This window comes from Melospiza melodia, chromosome 2, assembly GCF_035770615.1.
Source record: "Melospiza melodia melodia isolate bMelMel2 chromosome 2, bMelMel2.pri, whole genome shotgun sequence".
In the NCBI taxonomy this organism is placed as follows: Eukaryota; Metazoa; Chordata; class Aves; order Passeriformes; family Passerellidae; genus Melospiza; species Melospiza melodia.
Genome location: NC_086195.1, coordinates 92272808 through 92300293, shown reverse-complemented (window position 1 = coordinate 92300293; position 27486 = coordinate 92272808). Strand labels below are relative to the sequence as shown.

The window sequence follows — 27486 nt, the reverse complement described above, 5'->3', positions numbered from 1 at the left end:
GAAATTCCATGGAAACTGGAAAAAAGAAATCAGATGGAGAAACTGTTTTTCTCCAGTCTCGTCTCAGGTGTTACTGATGCAGTGTACTCTGCCTGAGGTGCCAACTGAGGGAGTCCAAGTATTGCTCAGAGAGGTGATCTCCCTACCCGCTAAACTCTTACTGGAGTGATGTCTCCTGCTGATTTTTTTCCCTCATTGCTCCTTATTGCATATCAGGATGAAATGCCCAAGCTCCAAGTGACCTTAGCATGGTATCACCCACCACACCCAGCCAAAGTGCAGCCTGAGCTCTGCGCTGAGGCTGAATTCCCCGGCAGCACACCAGGTGGCGAGAGTTCCTGTGCTTTGTGTGAGCCTGTGGAAATTCTGCACCTCGGCTGCACAGAAGGACATCTGTTCCATACAGAAGTGGTTTTCTTGTTTGCAGTGGATAATTATAGACAGCACAAACAAGATTGTCTTCAGTATCAAATCTCTGTTAAGCCGAGTAGAACATGGACTCGGATGTTGGTTTCCAGAGAATTCAGAATATAAACAGATCAGCACTTCTGAGAAGAAAAGGAAAGCATTTATTTCTCTTACCTTCTCCTACCTTCAAGAACCTCTTAGATATTAAGTACATTACCCAAGCAGAGATTTTAATTGGCCTTTCTTCTTGCCTCGAAAAACATTTTTAATCTGCATTCTGAAACATGCCATCTTTTCTATATAAGGATATGCCTTGTCATCCAGATATTTCAAATGGTATCAGCATTGCTTTTTTAAATGATATTTGCCTGTTGTCTGTGGTATCTTATTCCTATGACTTTGGAGAAACAGTGTAGTTATTCTACAGTAAAGAACTTAGAGCATTTGAATGTTGAAAACAAATCTGTAAATGAATCTGTGTTTCATAGGAATCTAACCACTGGATTTGCAATCAAAAATGGAATACTTTCTTTTCCTCACAGATATTTGGAGCTCCATCATTTGATGATAAAATCTTAGAAGTTGTTGCTGTATTTGGCAGCATGCAGATGGCAGTGTCCAGAGTCATCAAACTGCAGCACCACAGGATAGCTCAGGTTTGTTGCTTTCTTGCAAGCATGCAGGATGGTTGGCAGCAGTTTGGGATTCTGGCAGTAGCGGGATTCTTGATGCCCACCACCCTATACATTAATAAAGCACTGACATTGTTTTGCTTTTAGCGGGTAACACATTGTCTTCAATGATGAATGAAGTATAGGAGAGCTTAATTCCTGAGACAGTTCTGGAGAGAAGCCACAGCTCCTCGTAATCAACAGATTACAGGTGGCCTGTCAGTCTCAGCAGTATTTATTGCCCTGTAAAATAATGTGTTTGTTCTTTTCCAGTGTCGGTCAGTAAAGATCACCATACTTGGTGATGAAGGGGTTCCAGTGCAAGTCGATGGAGAGGCATGGATCCAGCCCCCAGGAGTTATTAAGATCATACATAAAAACAGAGCTCAGATGCTAACACGAGACAGAGTATGTTGCAGAAAGAGCTACCATTGCTAACATTGGTTTCTGTAATAATTTGTTTCAGTTATAATGTGAACAAAACAGTGCTTATAAAAGTGTTTTATAACTATTTATATAATTCATACAGTTACTTACAATGATATCATTTCTATAATGAGCTGGATAGAGAATTATTATTTTGTATAAGTGGCAAAATTTTGTTAGCTTTTGTTTCATTAGTGCTAATCCTATATTCTTATTAATATATAGTAAGAATGGTCAACATTTTATCTATTCCTCCCTCCCTCCCCTTCTACTGCTTCTTTCTTTTTCTCTAGGTGTGTTATACCAGTCACACACTGGAAATTCTAGCACAGTTGCATAAATACCAAAGTTCTATGCTGTCCATTTTCCAGAATAGCTTTCTGCAGATTTCTCTCTCTGTCCTACTAATCCTCTCTCTCCCCCATGAACCAGAAGAGACACAAGTATACAACGTAGTCACAAAGCCACTGGAGAGTTCATGCTTGTCTGGGGTTATTGTGTGAAAGGTACAACTGCCCCTCAGTTCTCCATCCACTAGCTGGATCCTGAATTTAGGGCAAAGTTAAGGTGGAATTTGAACTCTATTTTTAGTAAATTTTGTTATTTCTCCACCATTTTTAATGTTTGAATTCTCTGTCAGTTTTGAATTTCAATCTTGCTATCCACACAAAGTGTGCTTATGTTAGAGAATTGCAAAACTCTAGAATTATTTAGGTTGGAAAATACCTCTGAGATCATTGAGCCCAACAATTATCACTGTCTTTGTGTTCTTATTGATTTGGAAGACACATTTTTAAGATTATGGGGAGGAGACCGAGAACAAGCTTTCAGAAGTGACTTACTCTCTATACTAAGTTTTAAAAACTTTAGCTGTAAAACTATTATTTAATCAGATAGTATTATTTACATAAAATTAAATTAAGCACCTGTTTATTTGTTAAATTAATTTTAACTAAAATAATATTCAATTTAAATTTATGTAAATTGTAAAATTAAAGTTTTTCATGAGAAAGAATACTCCCAAGTGCTGTCAATTGAATGTATAATTCATTTTGATTAGGCCTTTGAAAACACCCTGAAGTCTTGGGAGGACAAACAGAAGTATGATTCCTGCAAACCTGTCATTCGATCTCCCTTGTACCCTCAGCAAGCTGTTGAGTTGGCTACAGAAGAAGAAGTTGCACAGATCCAGTTGTGCTCACAAGCTGCAGAAGAACTTATTACCAGGTAAAGTAAAATTACTAAGTTGGATTGGCAACCTATACACTAAGACTGAATTATTAATGCAAATTCATCCAGAGACTTAGACATGTACATTTTCCCTGGTTTAAAGTTTTGTTGCCACTATATCAGTTGTTTTTTTCTAATTTAAAAATTTTATTTTATTTTTGAGGCTCAACTTTTTTTTTTGTGTCCTTTTCCTATGTATTTTTTTAAATTTTATTTATTTGTTTTTGTGTTGTTTTTTTCATTGTAAACCAACTTTCTGAAGTAGCAACTGAAATGGAAAACTGTACTACAAGGAACTATATTGCTTGAAGAAATACTTGCCTTTCAATTTTTGTTATAAAGGACTATAATTTTCTAAGTGGTTTTTGAAACACGTTCTTGTGCATTTTCTCATCTGATGAAGTTGTGTACTCAAGAATTATTCTTTAAAGAAATTAAGAAACATTATTCTCCTTTTTAAATGTTTTTTTAGGATCTGTGAAGCAGCAAAAGTACATGGCCTCTTGGAGCAGGAGCTTGCTCATGCTGTTAATGCATGTTCACATGCATTAAATAAAGCCAACCCAAGGTTTCCTGAGGTAAAGAAGAACAGAGATTTATATAAATAGGCTGTAACATCTGGGTGCACAAGCTTGTGGCATGGGGACTGTCCCCTGTCCCCATTTGAAAACAAGTTGGATGAGAAAGCAGAAGATGCAGTTTGTGCATTCCCCACTGTCCTACCCACCTGGTACTGTGCAGGCATATCCTCAGAGAGGGTGGAGGCATGACAGAGGCTGAACCAGATCTTTACTACATAAAGGTCATTTTCTGTGGATGCTTTCACAGAAATGTTCATGCTTAATTGCTATCCAAGTGCTATACAGAGAAGGCAAAGGGGCTGAGGGGAATGAGTTTACTGGTTTCTCTCTTCACACTAGATAATCTGGGTGTTTTCTGGGATTGGACCCAAGACTGATTCATTAGGTAGAGGCTGTCCATATCTAACCTAAATGGACACAGGGTAAATTTGTTAGTTGACCTTGCTTCCTGAAGTGTGGTTAGGAGCTTGCTTCTGCTGAGGGTAAGGAGAAAAATTGAAGTCAATAGTCATTGTTAAATGAAATTCTCAACTTTTCTACTGGCCTTTGTCATACGTGGATTGATATGGTGGCTGATCACCTGATGATCTTCAGGATTGCATTAATGTCATACTAAATGAAGTTGAGGAAAATACAGCAAATAGATACTACATTTTTGGTTTCTATTCTCAGTGCTGAACAGTTTGTCAATTGAGAACTTGTATTGATGTATTTCTTCTAGGAGAAGGCACTTAAGATCTGTGCTGTAAGGGGAAAGTACTTATTCTCAGTCTGACTTGCATCACTTCAATGAATGTTTATGCTTCTTATTCCCCAGAGCCTTACCAGAAACACTGCCATGGAGATAGCTGTCAATGTGAAAGCCTTACACAATGAAACAGAATCTCTGCTAGTAGGAAGAGTTCCTTTGGTAAGGTCACAAAGCACATGATTTTATTCTTCATTCAGATAATCTGTGATTTATTCTTTGCTGATTTTTGGTAAATTGGTGCCAAAGTGAGGACACACTGCAAGAAGCTCTGCAAGGTCAATAGGAGAAGATTACTCTGCATTTGTGGTTGGATCAGCATGAGTTTTGAAATCTTCTCTTAGACGGGCATCCATCTTGCCTCACCTCAGATAGCTGAGTCATTGTTTGGGCTCTTTTTGTTAAAAGTCAGGGGAGAGAAATAGGTATCCTTGGGAGGCTGATTCACACTCCGCTGTCTTGGAGGCCTATGTTAGAAAGAGATGATTTATCTTCTGGAGATAGAGCATTTAAGAGAAACTCTGGCGAACTATTATGTGACAATCTTCAGAGTTTATGGGGAACCTGGGATGAGAGATGTTTAGACTTAGACAGTCAACTTCTACAGACCTAATCTGGGCAAGGAAGTATCACTCTTGTTCTAATACTTGTCAGGAGTTATTTTATAATCTTTAACTGGTAAGTACTCAGTAAAACCCTTAATGGTACTTGGCATCTTCTTTGGCAAGTGTTTGTGGCTAAAATGATTAAGATTTCTCAACAATTGTATCTGGATGTATAATTAGAAAACTTCTCTACTGACATTATGAAGAGAAGAAAGATGTCGTGTTTTCTATACTGCTCCATTTTTTCATGAAGAAGACACTCAGTAGGAGCAATTACATTTTCTTTGGATTCAAAAGCAGATTCATTACTAGCTCTTTTATATAAGTGTTGTAATTAAAAATGGATATTAATAGGAATATTTTCATTTAGCTGAGTTAGGGTGTAATACTTACTGCAGGTCCACATACCATACAAACAAGTGATAAATCTGTTTTAGAGTAACCAAAAGTAAACATAATCTAAAGGCTAATAATTTCTTAAGTTATAGAAATAGTCAAAGATTAGGTTCACATGTTTTATTTTACAGCGTTTTTGAAAGAAAAATTATTTCATTAGATGTTTTTGTCCAAGAAAAGGGAAAAAATACCTGCTGATTTTTTTTCAAATTGCTATTGCTAATCTCATATATTTTAGATTTAGCTGGGAATTAAAATACAGATTTTAAAAAAATTAATATTTTTACAAAAGTAATTAGAAGAAAACATTTAAGTTGGTTATGCCATACTAGGACTGGTGAAATTTATCAAGACAGTTTGGAAATAATGTTATTATGGAAACCTTCCCATTGAAACATTACCTTTTCTGCAACAGGTTATGATATCATTGTGTTGTTGGACTGGGCCCTTGTTCAGGCTCCAAAGCTTAATTTGATTCATTTTTCTGTTTCTGAATTTTTACGTGTTGTACTTCTGCTTCTCATTATGGTTGTGCAAATGTCTTCATGAGGCTACATCAGGCCCTTTTTTAGTAAAAAGGCTGTTTGGAAGGTACCAAGACAATATTCCAGAGGTGTCCATTACGCTCATTTGACATTGTGCTCATTTAGACAAGTATTTCACAGTCACAGTAACGAGACACTCTGGTTAACCTTAATGCCATGTATTTTATAAATGCTGCAGTTGCCTCTATGTTGGTCCCTCATTCTATTAACAGAGAGAGGGATGAAATTTAAGATGTTGCTTAATGCATCAGCACTCCCATCATAAATAAGGATCTTTCTTCTCTGACAACAACAGACATTCTTTCTTTCATATCTTCCTCTAAAGTTTTGGTGTATTCACTTCTCCCACATCCCTCCTTCCTGTGGTCAAAGCTCTTGAGAGCAGTAAACTCATGTCTTTGGTGCTTATACAATTTGGTTTAACCCCAGCCAGCAACTAAACTAGGATGCTTGGTAAGCTGCTTCTTTGGTTGCCATTTACTGGCTATTGACTTTTGCTCTTACAGCTCCTGAGAAAGAGAAAAACCTGTAAATTAACATAAAACAAGTCAGTGGTTCCTTCCACCTCCTGCAAGAACTATGATTAACAAATTCATAGAACAGTAGGTACATTAAATCACAACAAATGGTAAAATACAATCTTTAGTGAGACGATAATAACACAGGATCACAGAATGTTTTGAGGTGGATGTGACCTTAAAGATTTTCCAGTTCCAACTCCTCTGCTATGAGCAGGGACATCTTCTATGAGACCAGGCTGCTCAAGATAGGACAGTGAAGCTGATTTGTGGAATCTCTCAGAAGCTTATGGCAGGAACACAGTTTGGAAAAAATTAAAAATGCTATATTTTGTCTAGATACTTTCCAATGGCACTGTATCCATTTTTTAATTTTAAAAAGCATTTCCACTCTGGACCCTAGCTCAGTTTTCAAATGCATTAAGGAAAAAGTATGATGGACTGTTTCATTTCAATGGAATAAAGTTATCTAAACTCACTGAAATAAAATACTTTTATATCAAAAATTTAAATAGAGAAAGAAATAAAAAAATCCTTTATTTTTGTTTCTTCATTCAAAGTCTGAATTTTTGTCTTGGAAATAAGATATTCCAAGATGTTGTAGGAGGAGAATTTGCCCTGAATTGCTGATTCTTTCTATACCAGAATTATTATTTTGGATTTATTTCAGGAGCACCATCAGATGAGCATTTTTTTGTCCCCAGGCAAAATGTTTTCCTCTGAGAATCAAGCAATTAGATCATTACTTGTTGAGGAAGACAGAATTCTTTGCTTCATTCTTTTATAGAAAATAGATGACTTGAGTAATTTCTCAGAAATGAAAATACAAGAAAAGTTGTAACTTCTTCAAAGACAAGTGGCTTTTTCCCCATGCTCCAAATTAACTGAACTGTTCAAATGGGGGAAAAAAAAAAAAAATAAAAATACAGATCAAAATCTGCTTATGGACACACAGAGAAAATAACATAATAACAAAGGGAGCTTATATTTCCAGTATCACTATACCAGACAGTAAGATCTTACTATAGATGATCTCTCCTTTGAAAGATGGGAACATAGGCAGACTACTGAAGCAAAGACATTTTTGTTAGGCAGGATAAATTAATGGGGTTTGTAATTTATCACTAAACTTCAACAATGTCAAAATTTTTTTCCAGCACTAGAGATCCAAGATTTTCTTATAATTCCGTTTAAAAAATGCATTCACTCGGATATAACAGAATTAGATCTTTTCAGAAGGATATTCTGCACTGCTTTTGGACTACTTTTACTTTCTAGAGAGAAACAGATGTTCAGATTGCTTTATTAATGATTCCAAGCAACTTGGTCTAGGATTCAACTCTTTACCTCAAAATGGTGTTTCAGCAATCCCAGATGAGGTCAAAACAGCTTTTGAAGGAATCAGCTGCCTTCCTTACCTCTTCCACATGGGTTCACTCACACAACAGCTTCAGAACAGTTTTCAGTCTGGAGTTTTAAAGAAAACAGGCATCTCTGTGGGGTCCTCAAAGTCTGAATAGAGCCAAATTCACATGCATCGGCAAGTCCCAATGTTTTTACACAGCCACCACTTTCTTTTTCCCTTTGGCCTTTACTGATGTTTTTGTCTTTTTGTCTCCTGCCAAGGAGTTCTTTCCACCCTTAGCCAGAAGCAGTGCCTATTGCTCCCTGTCTCACCTATTTAGAATGGGCAGTGCAGGTATCATATCACCACTGGAAGGCCTTTGGGAATGGAAATCTTCAGCATGATCCATTCATCATACTTGAACATGAGATAGTGATCAACCATCTGAACACATTTGCAAAAAATAACAGAGGTTTATTACCATCTACTCAATTTTTGTAGACCACATTTCATACAAAGATTTTTCAGCTGCTTACTCTTCTCATCAGGTTTTCTCTTCCTTCTGTTGGTAGTGTCCATTTCTAGTGTGTCCTTGCAGTGGTGTTACCAGATAACTCTTGCTCTGTAAAGACTCAGGAGTGCAGTGAAGGATGACAAGGATTGACAACTGCGCCCAACTGCTCTGCACCAAAAGTCTCAGCTGTCTCAGTCATGCCTTTGTGATTGGGACCACACTAAATGTAGTATGAGGGTGGTCTCACACATCTCTCGAGGAAAGTCTAACTTTGGAAGATTATTTGTCTTCACTATTTGTTGACACTTGCCATGAAGTAGTTGTCTGTCTGTGTGTGGCAACAAGATATCTAGACTTAAATGGTAAACCTCATGAAACTGAAAGTCCTGTTTTTCTGGCCTGTTTATAAACAGCAGTTAGAAGCTCCCCATGAAGAACTGTTGTCTGATGCTTTGCACAGTGTGGAAATAGAGTTGAGAAAACTTGCTGAGATTCCTTGGCTTTATTATGTTTTTCAACCAAATGATGATGAGGTAAGTTCGAGTAACACGTTCTGATCTTAACTGAACTTAGTTTTCTTTTGATAGGGAAAAGTAAATAACAATTTTTCATGATCTCTTGAGGAACTTTCAGTAGTGTTGCTGGACCGTTTCTGTCTGCTGTGAACAACCTTCTAAGCTTAGTGCCTTTTTTTTGTGTTTTGTTCCCATCTGTGAATGTAAAGGTTTTGACTGATAAATAAATACATGAAACATATATTTTTAATTTATATTTTTAATACAAACATGTATAGAGTTAAATCCTAACATTATTCTTTACAGAAGTAAATTTGATTCTTACTTTTTGAGATTAGCTATAAATTACCATCACAAGCATATAATTTAACAGTTGTTTTCTCTTAATTAAAGGTAACAATGCCTCTTTTCTCATGCAGGATCCCCCTCTGGATTATGCTAAAAGAAACAATAGAAGTACAGTGTTTCGTATAGTGCCAAAGTTTAAAAAAGAAAAAATTCAGAAGCATAAGACCAGCTCTCAGCCTGGTATGTGTTTTGAAATTGCAAGAAAAGTAGTAGCATTTGCAGTAAATGTGATTTTATGGGATTTTTTTGGTAAGAGGTGACAAGACTTACCTAAGACTAAAGTCAAAGTGGAAAGCACCTGAGCTAACTGGCATCTTCATTAGGATAAATATTTCTTTCAGTGCATTTGGAAAGCATTCAGTAGGACCCCAATACTCCCAAGTGAACCAAAGAACTACTGTGAAAATACTTTAAAAGTTTTATCATGCAACAGGATCGGTGTCTTTGCTGGTGGTTACATTTGGTTTACTCATAGCCATACAAGCCATGGGTAAACACATTGTTTCCCTGTGATACTCCAATTCAGGTTTTTCAGGTTAGTTTTAGGTGTGACAACTTTTATCACACTGGTATAATTAACCAGTTATTCTTAATTTTTGGGTGGGTTATTGGTTCAGTAAGTGAGACAGCTCGAACAAAAAATCATGATAGTCAATACTGTTTTTTTAATTAGAAGTTGAACAAACTCCACCCTCCTCTCTTCCCATTTTTATTCGTGAGCTCGCTTCCTTAAGATTATGTCCAGGACGTAATCAGTGATTAGATGGTCCTAAAACTGTTTCTATGTCTTTATTCTTTCAATGAACAGTTGATCACAATCTACAAAATCTTGCAGTTGTTGATCAGATCTAAGTTTCAGATTAGACATCAGATTTCTCTTCATTATAAACTGAAGCGATCAGCATTGAATGAAGTTGCAAAATTATAGCAATAAGTAGCATAACTATTTTTTTAATATATGTGGTCTTAATGGGACTAATGTGGGCAACTAACCTTGGAGAACAATGTTTTACAGAGAGCTTCTTAATGGCCTGTGTAACACAGCTTAAAGATTACTTTTTGTCTTAATTAAGAATACTAGAATCTGTTAATTAAAACTGGACTTGCTTGCTGCCATTGCTATATTTGAGGTACGGTTGCTATTTTAATTTTACATGTTAATTAGTTTTTGAAGGCTTCTCCTCTCCTTGGATGACTACTAATAAATTAATGGCATACAGCAGAACAACATTAGACTTTGCATCACTGATCCTAAGCTGGTTTAATGTGAATTTGTTGGGACATGAGGTTTTAAAGGCTTTACTGAAGAAACTGGAGTAAAGCTGAAAGCATGGCTGCAAAGCAAAGAACCCCAACTTTGTTTAGATACTTTCTTGTGTTAACTGCTAACCTGTAACCTGCATGTAAAAAGGAAATTGTCAGTTTGTGTGGAAAAGACACCTCTAACCTTTCCCTTTGCTAGCACGGCAATTCTACTCTGTTTTCCACTCTCTTTGGCCTAACCTTTGCTTGTGATGCATTTGAGCATGTAGAAATTAAGGGGGTTTTGCTCTTAACTTTGGTAGTTCAAAAATGGGGCACAGATGAAGTTGCTGCTTGGCTGGATCTGCTCAGTTTGGGAGAGTACAAAGAAATCTTCATCAGCCATGACATCCGAGGCTCTGAGCTTTTACATCTGGAAAGGCGAGACCTTAAGGTATTTCCTTTGTGCTACTTTTCTGCTATTGACCATTTTCTTTGACAAAACAACAACCAACTTTTCTTCTTTCCCTGCACTTGTCATTGCTTGTAGCTTGGCTTACACTGTGCAAACATGCAATAAACTAATATGCGCTGTCCTTGGGCCTTTCTGAAGTGCTGACTTGAACTCACAACTAAAAATATCTGTTTTATCCAAAATTTCTTTATTTTTTCCCCCCACTTTATGCAGAATGATACAATGCAGTTTATGTCAGAAGGCATAGGAGAAGCACATTTGATATCTTACTAGCATCTGTGTAATATAATGTTTTCTTCAAGAGTTCACTGTTTCCATTAAACATGATCAGTACGGATCAGTTGATGGTGGTTATAATTATTTTGAATCTTATCTCCTGCAGGGGCTGATCCGCTCCGCGTGATTTATTGTGTATATATTGGACATAGTGGGTGTGAGAGAGATAAGCAGCTTAATAAATTGCAGTATTTGACTTACATGGTGTTGGTGTTTGTGTGTCAAAATAGGTTTTCCCATTGGTGACAGACCTCTGATTTTGGCTGTGTAGATTTTTTAAAAAGAGTATTTTATTTCAAAATTGTAAAACCTTTTTCCTCTGAGGTCAGATAGGTATATTTTGCAGGGAGAAATGTTATCCAGCAGTTTGAGGCTGTTATTTGAGCTTGCTGGTCCTTTTCAGGAAGGACTTAAGTGCATCCATTATATGTAATAGTGGTTATATCTTTGGGGATTCATTAAATTACTTTTTCCAGGAACTTGGTAGTAATGAGTTCTTGGTAATGGGTTTTGCAACTGCTTTTAGCACATAAGAGAGGAAATAGGATATTGTATAAATTGCAAACATTTACATTTAGAGTGCAAGTCATTGTTCTAGCCACAGTGCAGTAGTCTCCAGGTAGAGACAATATTTTCATACAAATGTGTTATTTTATGTAAAGTTTTTTATATCATGTGCAATCTGATGTTATAAGGGTAGTGCTTGCGTTGTGTGACTGTTGCAATAGAAAGCAGCTGCTGAAAATAGCTGTGTTTGAGATAATCTGTTTGGCTGTTGTGTATTATTTTACTCTTTGGTTTTAGATTGCCTAAGCTTCTTTCCATGGAAGTTAAATTCCTTTCTTTCAGGATAGTTTCTGACAGGGAGGGACAGTTTTAGGACAGTCCCTCCCTGCAAAACTTTAGAAATAGAAGACTGTCCAAGCAATCCACCACAGTGTTCCAGTGATGGATGGTGTAACTCTCTGTTCTGAATGAGTGCTGAACAAACTTAAAATTCAGCTGAGAAACTCAGAATCACACAATGCATAGGTTTTCTAAAATGTTAAGAAAATTTAAAAAGTCCAACTTGTTGGAATAAATTATGGTGGGTAAGATCAGTGTTAAACTGGACATGGCTTCTGGCCATGCCTTATTTCTCATGAGTACCAATTTGACTGCATGCCCAGTGGACTGGCACTTAAACCAAGTAAATGTCTGCAGCAGGGTAGTTACCAACCCGTTATCCCTGTTGCTAAGGCTCATGTTGCTTCGGTGTATATAAAATCCCATCACAAATGTCTGTGCCATGAAAAGTCTAAAGGCTTGTCTTAGAGGGCCTGCAGAGAGCCAACTCCTCTATGCAGTGCTGCCTAGAGATGTGTGGGATGAGGAGCTGCTCTACACAAGTTGCCAAAGGCATGCCCTGAGCCAACCAAAATCTCTCTCCAGAATCGCCCCATGTGCTCGTTAGCAGATGCCGAGAGCTTCCAAATCAGTGCCCTTCATAAGCTAGGCCAGGTTTTTGGCCAGGCAGGGCTTGCACTCTAACAGCACTGAACTTAAATAGCAGAGTTTAGTGCTCATCCTGCTGATTACAGGGCAGGGTCTCTGCAGGGAGCCAATTAAGGATGTCTCAGGCAGCCTGCAGTTTTCTCCAGTGACCTGAATTGGTGTCAAGATGTGTAATGTGCTACTTGGGAAATGAGGAACACGTCACAAGCTGCCCTGTGAATATTTCCTCCCTTTGGCTATCGGGGTGTGCAATGAGCCTTCAGTGCTCTTGCAAGCTATAATCTGTCTGCAGCCTCTCCTCCACTGCAAGGCCTGTGCTTCCTGACAAGCTAAACAAGATCACCATTGATTCATGAGCTCCTAACTCATGTGCAATACATTTACTTCTATTACCTTTCATGTCTGCAGCAGGAAAAATTGCTGCCTGTTTTAATTCTCTGAGCCCACCTTTCTTTTTGTGGTTAAAAGTAGAGATAAAAAGCGGCATGGAGAAGAACTTGATGAAACACTCTTCCTTTGCATGCATCACTGGAACAGATTGATATGCTGACAGAAGAATTGGGCACCTCTAATTGTATTTCTGCATAGCTTGTGGATCCCATTCTCAGGGAGCTCTGTGTGGCGACTGGCAAATGAAAAACCAGAATACCTCTTTCTACTCAGTCCTTGCAGTAATGATCTTTCTCCAGCCTCTTATGCCTGATTTCATGTAGGGTGATCTTAGAAATTTACACTCATATGATTTTCTTTTGCTTGATGAATAGCTGGGCAGTAAATTGTGTGTTATTCTGCAGAAACTGTAGAAAGAAGGTGTAGTTGTGACTTTTTTTTTAAAAAAACCCTTATTTAACCTTTATTTTAACCTTTTTAAAATCCTATTTATTTTTTTAATCATGTTCCTATTCAGGCAGCTTAGTCATAATCAGAACTGCAACACATTTAGCATGATGTCTCCTTAAAGTTCCAAAGCAATGTTGGTTTCCTTGGAGAAAGGCTTTCCATGCCACAGATCACCTTGCTAAGCAGTGCCAGTCAAACTAAAATCTGTGACAAGGACTGTGACACTTCATCCCTGTGTTTTGCAGTAGCATGTTTTGAAAATTTTTTTTTATGGAAAAAGTTTTGTTAGATTTGTTAGATTTCAGACATGCTTTTGTTAAGATTTGTTAGAAAAAGTTTTGTAAGATTTGTTAAATTTCAGATATGCTTTTAACACTGGGGATGCAAGTAGGGTAGATTTCACATTTAGAAGATGTTATTATTATTAAGGAATTCTTACATAAATTGTTTGTTAGTGGTGGTACATTGGCCAAAAACTGTCCAAGAAATAGCACAGTGGTTAGGGAGAGCAGCAGGAGAGGTGATACTGTAGTTCTAAGGCCATATCTGGGAAAAAAGAAAGTCTATTTTTTTTCTTCAGATTCTGGATACAGTTTCTTCTTCAAAACTGTAGTTTAGTCAAATTGAATTTTTGTTAACTAGATATCAATTAGATATGAACAGATTTTGTCTCGTGCACCAATTGCAGACATATTTGAGGCTCTTGTTCTTTGAATGATGCATAATATGCTGCTGTAGCAGATTCTTTTAGTCCGAGATGAGAAAATTTCAGCAAACTTTTCTGCATGAGCAGTAAACTGAGAATACCAAATAGCATCTAGTGTCATGACTGTATAAATTCTAGTTTCCACCAAACTGAAAACTATTATAAAAGCATTAAAAATGAGGGGTTTTGTTGGGGTTTTTTTCCCTTGGAAGTGTAGCAGAAAGAGGTCCCCAAAATTTTTGATGAGGCACTTGAGACTTGCTGTTGTGATAAGCATTACAGCAACTTCAGCTGGAAAAGAAATAAACCCAAAATCTCTTGCTTCTGAATCAAAGGTGTTGTGAAATGCTTTACAAAGGTTGGTGGGAAGAGTGGCTGAGTTTTTTTGGAATTTCATAATATGTTTCTTCCTTCTGATTTTGAACTTTGGCAGCACCTCACTGTATTGCTTATCCAACAAAAGTTCTACTCATGAAAATATATTTGTTCTGAAGAATTTGTAAGTTCTTAACCTTTAAATTGTGTGGTTTATTGTGGTTTGGAAAGTATCCTTATGGGTTTTCCCTTATGTAGAGTTTCTTCCACATAGCAACTCGGCTATTTCATTAGTTTCAGTAGTCATGTGTGGCTTTTTTTGATTCACTTGAGAATTAAGTTTAACATAAAAAGGACAATATTACAGAAATGTAAAATTATAAATATTACTGTCATTTTAGGATGAATTTGACTACTACCTACATTAACTATTCTTAAATTAAAAATTAGTACTACATTTGTTTATTAGTAAGATGACTATTAGTGAAAATAAAATAAATTTATGTGATATGGAAAATCATAAGGTTTTTTACAGGTAGTTTGTGAACAGCACTTGCTTTGGGAACTTTTATGAATAAACTGAACTCCTTAATGCTGACACCTTTGTGCCAAAGTCCTGTAAAGGATGACTATCTATTTATAGTGCTGATAGTTTTCAACTGAAGAAACAGCCAAGTGTTTTTTCTCTCTAACATAAGCAGAATTCAGTCTTGACTTTCTGAAAATTAAACCATCTGTTTAATCTTGGCTGTATTACCTTTATAATGAAATCATTCATTCATGCCCATTTTACCACCCCTTTCTTCCAAAATTAGATGCATGCTAACATTTTAAAGTAATATAGAATACAGATTTTTCTGAGGTCTCTGTGGCTGTAGAAATGTAGATAGTCTTTGTGTAGATTACATACAGAATAATATATATGGTTTCATTTTCCACTCTTTATGAGAAAAATTTTTTCAAGATGCCTAATTACAGTCCCTTCTTTTTAATGTCTCTATAATGGAAAAATATTTCTTTTAAAATGAAATTATTTCTCTTTCAGAAAAATGGCAAAACTTTAATTTTTTTTTTTAGTTTTTTAACCATAATCTATTTATGTAAAGTTTATTCTACAAATAACTAGTGTTTGACTCTGCTGATTGCTCAACACCCCTAAAACGGGGTTTTTAAAGACTTTTTCATAGCTGAGTTTTACAGATAAGGGAAGCAGATTTCCACCAGACTGAGCTGAAAATTCATTAGAGTGGTGGGAGATCATTAGCACAGCTGGGCATCCCATTCTGTTTCTCTGATCATTGGACCAGCCAGAATTGAAAAGGGATGCTGCTAAAGCTATTACTAATACTGGAAGAAGTTTGCTACAAAAAATTCTTGTCGTTGTGTGCAGAGATGGGTCTGGCAACCAATAATAGAAACATTTCAGCTGATGTGAATGATTTAGTGGCTACAAGGAGATTTGTGCTTTTTACATTTCCTTTGGGATATGACTATCATGTTTCTGAGAATTTTTCTTCCAGCTCTCTAATCAGGAACATCCATGCTAGGAGATGTAATCTTTTTGGAATGAAAAACAAAGGCTTACTCTTTCTATTGCTCTCTAAAGGGAAGTTGTCCTACATGCCTGTAGCCATTACACCCACTTTCCCTTGAGAAACTGGGGATATGTGTGTTTGCTGATTAAAGCAGACATCATAGGGCCTCAGATCAAGTGACATTGCTGGACAGAAGTTTCAATCCATCACATTCTACCAAGCATTTGGTTGCTGTGTTAGAGAGGAGGGGGAGATTGTTCTCTTTATTTTGCCAGAAATTGTGAAAGGTGTTTGTATTTATAAGTCAAGCCAAAGATGGTTTTGATGTATATTGAAGTGCCCTGGGTTGTTGCTGTGGCAGGTAAGTAATGTTTTGTCTGCCAGACAGAGAGGGATTTATTTGTATGCTCTTTTTGTAAGGCAACTCTTGCTAACACTTCCTGGTTACTGTTGATTGCAGTGAGCACATTTCTAGACATCTGTTGCATGGATAGGTCATAATCGATGGGGTTTCTTTTTCCCATTTTAAAGTAAACTTCTTTTTTTTTCTTCTCTTTTTTTTCTTTTTCTATTTTTGAATTTTCTGTAGGACCTGGGGATAACGAAAGTGGGTCATATGAAGCGAATTCTCCAGGGAATTAAAGAGCTCAGCAAGAACACCCCTTTGTCTGAAGTGTAATTATGCTGGTGCTTTTCTTAAAGAGAGAAGAGAAAGTTGCTGGAGAAGCAAAGCTGTTGCAGGCACTTGGCTGTCCTTGTAGTTCATGGAAGAATAAGCACTGGTGGTTGTACAGGCTAGCATCTCTGAATTCTTGTGTGGTGAAGAACTTGCAGCAAGAGTACAAAAGGATTTGTGCCAAAACAAAAAGGAAAAGGTGATATGTTCTGCAAAGATGTTTTCTTGGTGTGCAAATTGGCCAGTTTGGATAAGCCCACTTTGGTAAATCGATCGGTTGATGGTGAACTGCACTGACTGGAAAATATAATCAAGGAATGATTGCTTTGCTTACATGCAGCTCAGTATGCCTCTCTTTATGCTGCAGCAAGATGCCACTGAACAGCATGAGGTCATCTGGTTTTCCTTCCGAGGCGCAGCTCTGTACACCCTCGTGTGCAGGAGAGCAGGAAGTCTGGAAGGTTCAACACGTGAGCCTGGCAGTGCCGCAGGTATCCAGCACTCGCTGGCCATGCAGAAGAGGGGAGAGATACCTCGTGATACCATGAATGCAAACTATAATGCATGGTGTGCCTGCCTGAATTGTCTGTTGTTCTGTTGCATGACACATCTGATGCTTTAAACACTTGAACAACTTTTTTATCGGTTTGAATGAGATTTAATTTATTGCTACTTGAGTGTCCTTTTTTTTTTTTTTTCCTCCAGTTTCAGGCACTTTTCTATTCTTCAGTGTTGTGTTATGCCTAAAATGTGTTCTATGGCAAAGGGTGTGTGGGTGTGGAAACTTAGTATTTGTGCCATATTCAGCAGATTATATATGATTGAAACACTGTACAGTTAGATTTTTAAATATATCATGTACAGAAGGTTTATCAGGTAACTAACTTATGAGAATTTTTGAAAGACCGGTACCTCACAAAAACATCAATTGGCTTCCTGCATGGAAAATTATAAAGAATCTTCTCAATGGTGCATTTTAATGTAGTTATTCAGTTATCTTAAACAGCTGTAGCATATTTGAACTTGTAGGCACTAATGGTTTTATTTATTCTATTGTTCAAAAGCAGGTTTAAATATTAATGAAATTTTCTTAAAGAAAAATTTAATTTTATTTATCATACATAAGAAGATATTTAAAATGTAGCAGCTGATTTGATTTTTGTGGGGTAAACTTTTACTTGTTGTTGATTAACTATTAATTTAAAAATGCATCTGTGTGCATTTCTTTACAAAGGTATCAATTTGTTTCTTGACAGCACTCCACCATCAGTAGACCATAAAAATGAAAAAACCCAGACTATAAGGTTTTAGGCTATGCATGCTAAGATGAATCACATGCAAGACAGTAATCCATGAGTGTAAACAGGTTAAAAAAATTAAAACCATTTTTGTTTAGATATTGCTCTAGACCAGAGTTTGTAAGGTTATTTACACTTTACTTAAATGAAACAGGTTCATTATATAACTTCCTGGTTAAGTTTTCACAAAATCATTAATCTAGACAGAAAATAAATTTTAGATATCTACAAAAAAATGCTACCTACCTGTTTGAGACGAGATGACTTTGCACCACCTGCCAGAAAACTGGCACAGAATTGCTCTCTCCTTGCTGTTTCTAGCAATGTGTCGTTGTAGCACAAGGAACACTTGACTTTCATTAATCAAGTAGCTTTGATGTTTCCTAAACATTACAGAGTATCTTAATATCTATGTATGTTTTCCTCATGAGCAGCAGAGTTAGGTTTCATTTGGTTTTTACCAAAACTTATTTTCTTGTATAGAGGGGACAATGTCAAGTACTGCATCCTGATTTTGCCCTCCATTTCTCATGCATATGACCGGAGTTGTTCCACGGCAAGTAGATGGGACTCATCCCTTGGAAAGTAAAATCTATTACACTTGTTTTATTGGAGAAAAAAAAAATCAAAAAAATCAAAAAAATCAAAACAGGCTTAATTTTTATCTTATTGTAGTTCCTTGTCTTCTTGCTGCTGTAGGTTCAACAGGCACCACTCTGGGAGTTCTGTGGACATAATGATTATTCTGGTAAACAAACAAAAGTAAAAGGCTATTTTCTATTAGGTTTTGCATACAAAATAAACCAAAATGCATTTGCCAAATGATATGATATTCAGGCTGTTGTTTGAAAAGCATATGAAAAAAATGGAAAGTTAGGTAAACAATGGAAAGTTTGTTGGTTTTGGTTTTATTTTAATGTACTTGACATTCACCCCTTTAATGACATTCAGGTGACATCTGCAAAGTCTTTGTAAGCTTTATTTCCTTTTCCCTTTGGTTCTCCATAAGCTACACTGTATTTTAACATGTGGCAGCATTTTAGCATTTTGACATTATAGTAGACAACATAGGTAATCTTCTGGTCTATTCAAGGACATAATACATAGCAGAACTTTCTTTGCTTTCCTGATTGTAAGATACAATCTCTTTACAACTCTCAGCCTTGCTGTATGTAATGCATTAAGATGAGCTATGGATCCAGATCTCTTCAAGTCACTGTAGAGGTCCATGCTGAGTATATTAAAAAATGGGAGCTGCTTTTGGGCAGGGAAAATGGGAAAATTTTGTTTGTAACACAGCTTTCTTATGGCACTCCTCAAATTACCTCAGTATAGGACAACTGATCAATGTTCATTTTTCTAAATGACCACCAAAGAATTTAACTTTGATTGTCCTAAGCAGTTTTTTTTAAACATGTGAATAGGAAAAAACAAAACTGTAAGTATCATTAATGCTGTATTTATTAGACGCCCAGGAGAGCAAATTTTATGCAACTCTATGCCTTAGACTAATGTTGGCTATGAAGTGCAAATGCATCTGACAAGGAGGCTCAAAATATTTTTACAGGGGTTCTCTCTGGAGGTTGTGGATTGTAGCTGTGTTTAAGTGATGTGGCTTTTTTGAAGACCTGAACAGTGTTACTCTCTCATGGTTATTCTAAATATTGAGGCTTTTTCCTTAGTGCTGTAAAAGTCCCAGCTCCTAGAACTAAATACATTTTTTTAATGTACTGTATTCTCCCTAATTTAATCCTGCTGTAAAAAGTGCTTCAAAGCACACATCCAAATATCTTAACAAAACCAAGGTAAACACATCCCTAAAAGCAGTTAGCTTTTTAGAAAACAAGATCCTGTGGAGCCTGATTCAACATGCCACGTTTATCAAGACAATCCCTATACAAAGTTTACTGGATTAAATTTTTCCTCCCCAGTCAAACACATGCGATTTCTGTGGTCAGTGTCCATTAAAGCCTGAAGGGAGAGCAGAGTAATCTGCATTTTTTTGTAGTGGCTGGTATTCATATAGTTGAAAAGCTCTACACCTCAGAGAGAGGAACACAAGAGCTGCATGTTTTGAAATTGCAGCAGGTTGCTAAATATAAGTTGCTGTTTTGTCATTTTCAAGTAGGATTTTCTCAGTACAGCACTGTATTTGATTGCTGTAGCAACCTCTGGTTTAGATCATGCAAGTTTTGCCTTTATAAAGCCTCATGACTTCTTTTTAGAAACGGAATGAAATCAAGCCAGCTCATAGTTTTAGGTGTTGGGGATGTTCTGCAATAATTCAAAGAAAAGAAGACTCAAAAATCAATTTTTTTATAAGATGGCAAGGGAAAATTTTATTTGGTACATTTTTATGTCTCTCCCCTTAAACACTATTCTTTTCTCCTGAGTGTCTCTTTCTTTCAAAGAAAAATGCTTTGAACTTGGAAGAACAGTAAAGTGTAAAGCATATGATCAAAAACCCTCCCAGACTATTTCATTCCAGTATTTCTTGTTTTGGGACTGGAATTAACATGCTTGGTCCTGTAAATAATAAATAGAAAACATTATCTCTCTGTTTCTATTTATTCAATAAATAGAAAATATTATCCCTGCCCAAAATAATTAATACTGCAATACTACATCGCTGTAATTCAAAGGAGAGGTGTTGATTTTTTTTTTCATAAATGTTCATTTTATATTTTCCCATGCTTTTTGTAGAGAAATAGATAACCTGCCAGTTTTAATTTTTAATTGAACTTGCTCATGCTATTAATGAAAATTTCATGAAGCCTTGATAATGAACATTACTTCAAGGGTAAAATTATCAGTGTTTTTCAATGCATGTGGTTTCATTTCAGGAACACTGGCAGGAGACCTTTTTCACATGTAATGGAAAAATAATATATAAAGCAAATATGAGAGAATGTTCCATAGTCCTACTTTAAAAACAGTTGTAATAATATATTTGCAAGACAAAACCCCCTATGGTGATTCCATTTTCCTTGATGCTTCCTGCTAATGATTGCATTGGTAGTGTTTACAGCTATTTCGGCAGTGCTCTCTGTGTCCCCCTAAATATTAAGTTCTTGGCTATGAGTTCAACAGTTCTGGTAATTAATAATTAGCAGTGCAAAAAGTATTTGTGAAAGATAAAGTCACAAGGAATGTATCTCATTGAGGATAACTGAGCTGGCGCAATTTGTTTAGCTTACAACCAGAAAATCATCTTTTCACTTGTAGAGTAAGTGAGAGCCACAGAAAATGAAATTAAAGAAGTAATTTTAAATTTATTTTTTCACCCCAATAACTTAAGTACCTCTCAACTGCAGCATCCTGTATACATTTATAACACAGGTTGTCCTGTATTTTTTATTCTGTTTTCATGGATTGTATGTTTTGTGGTATGATTTTCATATCATCAGGTTTTGATGCTGCTTATTCTAACTGCAAGGATTTAATGTTTGCAAGAACTGTACATGACTGTATTGCTCTCTTAAGGAACAAGTTTTTGATGACTTGAGGAAGCTGAGGAGTTTGGACAGGATTTAAGCTTTGGACAGGACTTAAAATATCTCTGCTTTCTCTTCAGAGATGAATAGTAGCATGAGCAGAAATGATAAAGCATCATTTGGTAATTATCAATATAAATTCTTTACTGGTTGTATAAATTTCTGTATTTATATCTAGAGTATAATGTGGAATGGATCTTTTTTACAAAAAGAAAAAAAAATTTCTAGTTGTTTTCTTCTACTGTTGCATTAGTAGAACTTGCATTTCATAGCTCTGTTAAGTGTTAGCTTACATACTTGAAATGATTGTTTCTGCCATACAGAAGACCAGTGTGTTTCTCAGAAATTATAATCCATTTGGAGGCCATCTGGAGACTTTGAGAGGGCTATTTCTGTAGCCAGTTGGAGCTAATACCAAAATTCATAGCAACTTCTTTAGGCTTAATAGTGATCACCCTCAGTACTTTACCTGAAAAAAAAATTTTGAAAGGTTTGTGGATTTTTTCAGTGCATAGAATTAATCTTAAAACATCATCCCTTTGTTATATGTAAATTAAAAAATATTAGTATTGTTAACACTTTTGCAAAGAAGCAGCGTGCTGATGAATACATACCCAAGAGTGTTCCTGGACAAATTTTAATCAATTTAGCTGTAGTGTATCACCTTCAGAACACTCAACAGAAAATTCGTATGTGCACATGATAGAATTACAAACATCTGTTTGAAATAATTAAAGGCTTGTTTCCCAGTTGACAAAAACTTGATGAGCTCTCTGATGGGATTTTGAGTTCCTATAACCTATTGCTTGTATTAGTGGGGCAGAAGAAGTTGGTGCCTCATTTATGTTTAACACCAGTTATGCCTTTATTAATGTTTCTACGTTGCTTCCCAGCTCCTGTGTCTGGATGAGCTCCCAGCTTCTGGCAAGATGAGACCCTTGCATGTCTCTCCATGGTTTCTGTTCAGAAGAGCTGGACAGGCAGGCCAGGAAAAAGTTATAGGGTGCTTGAGGAGAGAAAGATACACCAAGGCTTCAGGCCCCAAAGCCTAGCATAGCCATGGTGGACTAAAATCTTTTAAGTTGTATTTTTACAGTCCCTGCTGGAAGCTCTATCTAACAGTTAACATGACTTACCAGAGTGCCCTTGGAAAGAGAACTGTTTTGGCTAACTCTACCAGCTGTGGAAGACATTGAAGATACTGAACATTATGGTAGCTATTAGTAGGACAATATCCAAATGGCCAGTGAATATTTTAGTCTGTGAACTAATACTTTGGAAAAATATAGTTTGTAGTATTATTCAAAGACTAGTGTTAGGAAGAAGCTACTGAATATAAATGCAGTGTGGTATAAAATTTTAAGTCATTTGCAACTATCTTTTTCCAAATGCATTGGAAGCAACTATTTTAGGGAGCTGTGGTGATCCCAGTAGACAAGAGCGTGTGAACTGGAAGTGTGAACAGGAAGAAATGAACTAAAAGTAAAATTGGATGGTTTGTTTTCATTATGGAAACTGTGTGTACAGCCAAAAAAAATATCTCCAGAGTGCCCCAAGTCCCTTCTGTGACTTTTTAAAGGGAAGAGCATTTTAAGCATTTTTTAAACTAAAGCATTAATTGGATAAAAACCAATTTAATTAATAACCGGACAGTGTCATTAACAGGGAAAGAGAGTCAGTCACCGCTGTTTTTCTTCTGGTGTTAGTTGAAGTAAGCTCTGTTTGGGACTAATTCTCTTTGCAGTCATGGTCAATTATTTTGTGAATGGGGAGATTGAGGAAAGCCATTCAGAGCTGCTTGGTCTTGCTTTTCAGGGATGGAGAGAGCACGTGTGCTGAACCGTAGGGCCTGGAGACTTTTAATGAGAATTTCAAGGATACAAGATTTTCTAGTTGGATAGTTTAGGAAGGTTTACAAGGAGCACACAGGCATGCAGATTCTCACTGTGAAGGTTCCTAGTAGCACTGTTGTCTCACAAGATGCCATGTCTATACATGACAAAACAGGCATTTGGACTGTGTGCCTAGCCACATTCCAGAGGATTTGCTATAGGCATCTGTCACTTGTGGTGTCTGTACTTTCTGTCTTGGTTTTATGTCTCCTTAAATCAGGTACCTTGAAAAATGTGGTTGATCATATTCAACAAAAATTACCATTTTTCCCACTCAAGGAGCACAGCTTGTGACTCTATCCTGAAATAATTAGTTTTATTAGCCACTTTTTTACATCATATCCTTTGAATCCTAAAAGAGCTGAAACTCTTTTCGGCACCTCCCTAGAGCTGCCAGTTACCTTAGGAATTTAATATGCTTGTGTGTCAATGGGATCATCAAAGGGCAAAGTGATGTTCACAGTGGCAGATGAGACATGCAATAGATGAGATTTGTACATAAGGAGTACAAGACATTGAGATGCTCCTGGAAGGTGAAGGGAGCCTGATTTCTGCATCTTCCCTCTAGCTCTTCTTTGTTCTGTCATCACACACAAATAATTTAACGTCATATAATATTAGAAGCTTCTTGTCTTAATTCACGGTGATAGCAAACCTAACAAAACTTCTCACTGTCACATCTGTCTGTCTAGAGCAGGTATCTTCAAATATTGAGCACTATGGAATTGCATTATTGTATTTTTAAGGTGTATTCTGGGATTTAAGAAAGGTAAATTTCATCTAAAGGTATTTCAAGGGTTCTGAGAGGATCCCAACCCAGCATGGGTGGTTTCTGTCATTAGCCAGATTTGTGACTTACACTGGTATTCCAGTCAAGTACATCTGTTCATTAATTCTATAGTAACATGCACTTACATGCATGAGTGGATGCATGAACTACACATGGAAGCATTGCAGAGATGGGACACTGTCTTGTTCTCTGCATAACTCAGATATTTTTGTCTAAATGGCAGTTTGCAGTAAAAAGCTGAAACACGTGATTTCCACTCAATCCAAACCTATATTCAATTGAAAATGAAAACCTCTAACATGGTTTGCATGGGTTTAGGTAAAATCTGATGTGTACTCAGTAGTTTCTGCCCTTTGTTTCCCCTTCTCCCTGTTCATTCCACAACAAAGTCCATCATCTTTGCAGTCATATAAATCTTTTGGGAGTTAGGCATATGCTGTGCTTTAAACAGTACTTCAGGCTCCTTGGAGATTATTCTTGTATTTCACTTACAGCATTTACATGTAAGCCTACAGATTATTTTCTTGGAGAGAAAATGCTCCTCACATAAAAGTGATCCTCAAATTGATCATGGTTAGGCTTTTATATGCCATGCCTATGAATGTCATTCTCTTGCCAGTATTTGTGTGGATGTGTGTAGATATGTAGTACCTAGTTCATAGTGTTTATGTGAGAGCACACCTGTACATAGAAATGTATATACATACCCTGGATTTGCCCAATATAACAATGCCGACTTGTGTGTAGAGCCAAAAAAACTTAAAACTATACAGTGCTTGAGATGCTGCATTGTTTTTATTATAGTATTTTTTATATCAGATAAATTGCAGGATGTTTACAGATGCTTATTAATATTTAACTTATACAATGGAGTGGCAGGATGTTTATGATTGTTGTCAGCTAAAGAATTGTACATGATTCTGGGTGAAATTTTGGCTTTTTTGAAATCCTTGGCAAAACTCCCATTGATCTCACTGGGGCCAAGATTAAACCCCTCTGAATCTATTGTTTACTGGCTATTTTCCTACTGTGATAATTTTTTTAATGAGTGAAATGTATTTATTTTTTTCCCAATGTGAAATCTGCAGTTTCTATTTGGATTTTTCTACAGAACCTGCAAACTACAGCACAGGTGGGAGTATATGCCTCAGAGACTGTACAGAATTTTTCATTGATCTGGTCCTTGAATATGTCTAAGAAAATACCTTCTAAAATAACTTTTGTAAGATTTAATACAGAATCATCTAAAAAGAGATCACCTTTCATGCCTCTCTCACAAACGGGGAACACAATGTGGCAGGTGAATGTGAAGAAATATTCATTGATAAATAAAAAGTAGTCCTGTCTGTTTTCTGTACCTACTGATCTCATGCAGCTCACCTGTCTCTGCAGATCTGGTATGAGACACTTGAAGTACCTTATCCAAAAGTACCTTATTGGGGAAAAAAATGTTACATAGTAAGTATTTGGCTTTAAGCTTCTCATCGAGACTTGGAAATATCTTCAGAGCCAGTGTGCTGAATGACTTTTTATATTCCATGGATCAATTAAAATTATGAAAATATTAAGTGGTAAGGCAAGTCAGACAACTGCTTGACATTAGAGAAATCACTTGTCTAGAGGCAGAAGGAACAGTTCTTTACAAGCACAAGGAGGAAATATACCATAATGCAGCGCTTCCTAAATCCCTTTCCAGGGTATCTTTTAATTACGTATGCTCAAAGTGTATTCTTCCTGTAAAAAAACCATATGGCTGTGAAACAGCTAAGTAGATGCATCCTAATTTCTTCATCCAAGGCTAAAATACCATTTTCAAATAAGAGCTGTCATGCACTTTGAAATACATATGTTGGGAACAGGTAAGTTTATATTTATCATAGATAGTCATCCCAGGGATAGTCGGACTTGTAAAATGAGGTAGTTTTGTCAAGGTTATCAAAAGCTGAGGAAATAACATAGCAGACACCTTCCTTCACAGGGCTCTTTCTGAAGACATCTGTGCAAATGCTCACCACTTCCAGGAGTCTTTTCGTATAATTTCATTTAAGAAAGGATCATATTCAGATTTCTATCCTTCCCCTTGCTAATAAGGCAGGAAGTTTGCACCTTGGTTGAACTTTCTAGGAGCTTGTTGGCTGTAGAAATGGACCTCAAAAGAATAGACATTTGAGGCAATCAGTAGGCTTGTGAAGGCTCTGTCTGGGCTCGTTAGTCTGCTAATGTGGCTCTGATCCCAGATTGGTGGGGGAAAAGCTCCTGTGGTGCTCCTGCCTCACTTGGTGGCAAGGCGCCGTGGTTGTCAGTGGGGGCAGAGGGGTGCCCAAGCGAGCAGACACCTTTCCTTTTGTGTGTTGGTTGGCTTTCTGCAATTCTAATCAGGGCTGGAGTTCGGGACACACCTTTGTTTGTCTGCAAGGCCGTGTGATAGCTGAGGAAATGAGGAGGAAGTGGCTGAAGGTCTGGGTTCTGCCTTTGGGTTCCTGCCAGTGGAGCTGGTGTAAGACTGGGGGCAGCGTAGTTAACCTTTGAGTGCCTCACTTTCTCCACCCAAGGGAATAGGGATGCTCAACACCTCTGTACAGCCCCTCGAGTCCTGTAGGAGAGCAGTGTTATGTAAACTGCTGAGTTTTACCCACACTATTACATGTAGTAAAAATAAATTACTTCTGTCCATAACACTGCAAGAATTGCTTTTCCTAGTTCCAGTTCTCTTTGATGACCTACCATTTCCTGGGCAGTCAGTTTTAAAGCTTAGCAATTGCTCTAATACTTAGAATTACACACATAGCAGGCTCTGTTTGCTGCAGAAAAGAGTAAAACTTTAAACTGCCTGACAAAACTTGCCAATGAAGCATATCTAACAGAGCAGGGGTGTAACTTTTGGCTTTATTTACTTGTAATAATGGTAAGGAACAGTGAATTTTGTTTGTTTACATACTGTTTACAATGGCACAGTTTTATTTTTAATATATAAAAACAATTGAGGTATTTATTGCATATACTATTTTAAAGATGTTTTATGTGTTTTCACCTTTGGAATATATTGTTACATTTCCTTGTACAGATAATTTGGGTGGCTTTGTTAATATAGTTAGTAATTTTTATGACTACTAAGTGACCAGTTTTCTGTGCCTTTTTATTGTTGGATGCATGATTACATATTTATTATTGTATGGAAGTCACTGAGATGTGTATTTTTGTATTCTGCTGGAAGCAATGGTTGATTTTACTGTACATGATAAGAGATGCCTTCCATAACAGGCACTCATCTGAGATCTTCCTTCTCAAATAAACAGAATGCATTCAATGTATATAAGTCCTTGAATTTATTTTGTGTCTAGAAATCACTGGAAATGTTTGAACATCATGGTACTGAATTTTAGATGTTATCCATTAAAAATGTGGGCTGCTACCAATGTCATCAAATCAAAACCAGAATTCCCCATTGAAATCAATGCAATGGCAACTCCTTGGTACAACCTAAGACTTTGGAATTTAAAAGAAAACTCAAAGCTACATAAAATTTGGATGAATGAATACCGAGCGTCATTTCTACTCAGTCTGCCAGGGACTGCCTGAAAATTGTTTTAAATTAGGGGCTTT

The 27486-nt window shown here is 36.7% G+C and overlaps 1 protein-coding gene across 5 annotated transcripts in view; it reads left to right on the top strand.

The window, feature by feature from the left end:
- The window catches only part of DGKH (diacylglycerol kinase eta), a 156810-nt gene extending 129611 nt beyond the window's left edge, over nucleotides 1–27199 (top strand). For 3 of the 5 annotated variants that reach the window (XM_063149365.1, XM_063149367.1, XM_063149368.1), the window contains 9 exons: nucleotides 951–1064; nucleotides 1353–1487; nucleotides 2566–2732; nucleotides 3208–3313; nucleotides 4134–4226; nucleotides 8401–8520; nucleotides 8922–9030; nucleotides 10416–10546; nucleotides 16323–27199. In XM_063149365.1, coding sequence (XP_063005435.1) covers nucleotides 951–1064; nucleotides 1353–1487; nucleotides 2566–2732; nucleotides 3208–3313; nucleotides 4134–4226; nucleotides 8401–8520; nucleotides 8922–9030; nucleotides 10416–10546; nucleotides 16323–16412 — 1065 coding nt within the window. In that variant the 3' untranslated portion in view covers nucleotides 16413–27199. The remainder of the gene's footprint in view (nucleotides 1–950; nucleotides 1065–1352; nucleotides 1488–2565; nucleotides 2733–3207; nucleotides 3314–4133; nucleotides 4227–8400; nucleotides 8521–8921; nucleotides 9031–10415; nucleotides 10547–16322) is intronic. The other 2 variants (XM_063149366.1, XM_063149369.1) reach the window with 1 other exon arrangement.
- Nucleotides 27200–27486: the final 287 nt, after the last annotated feature.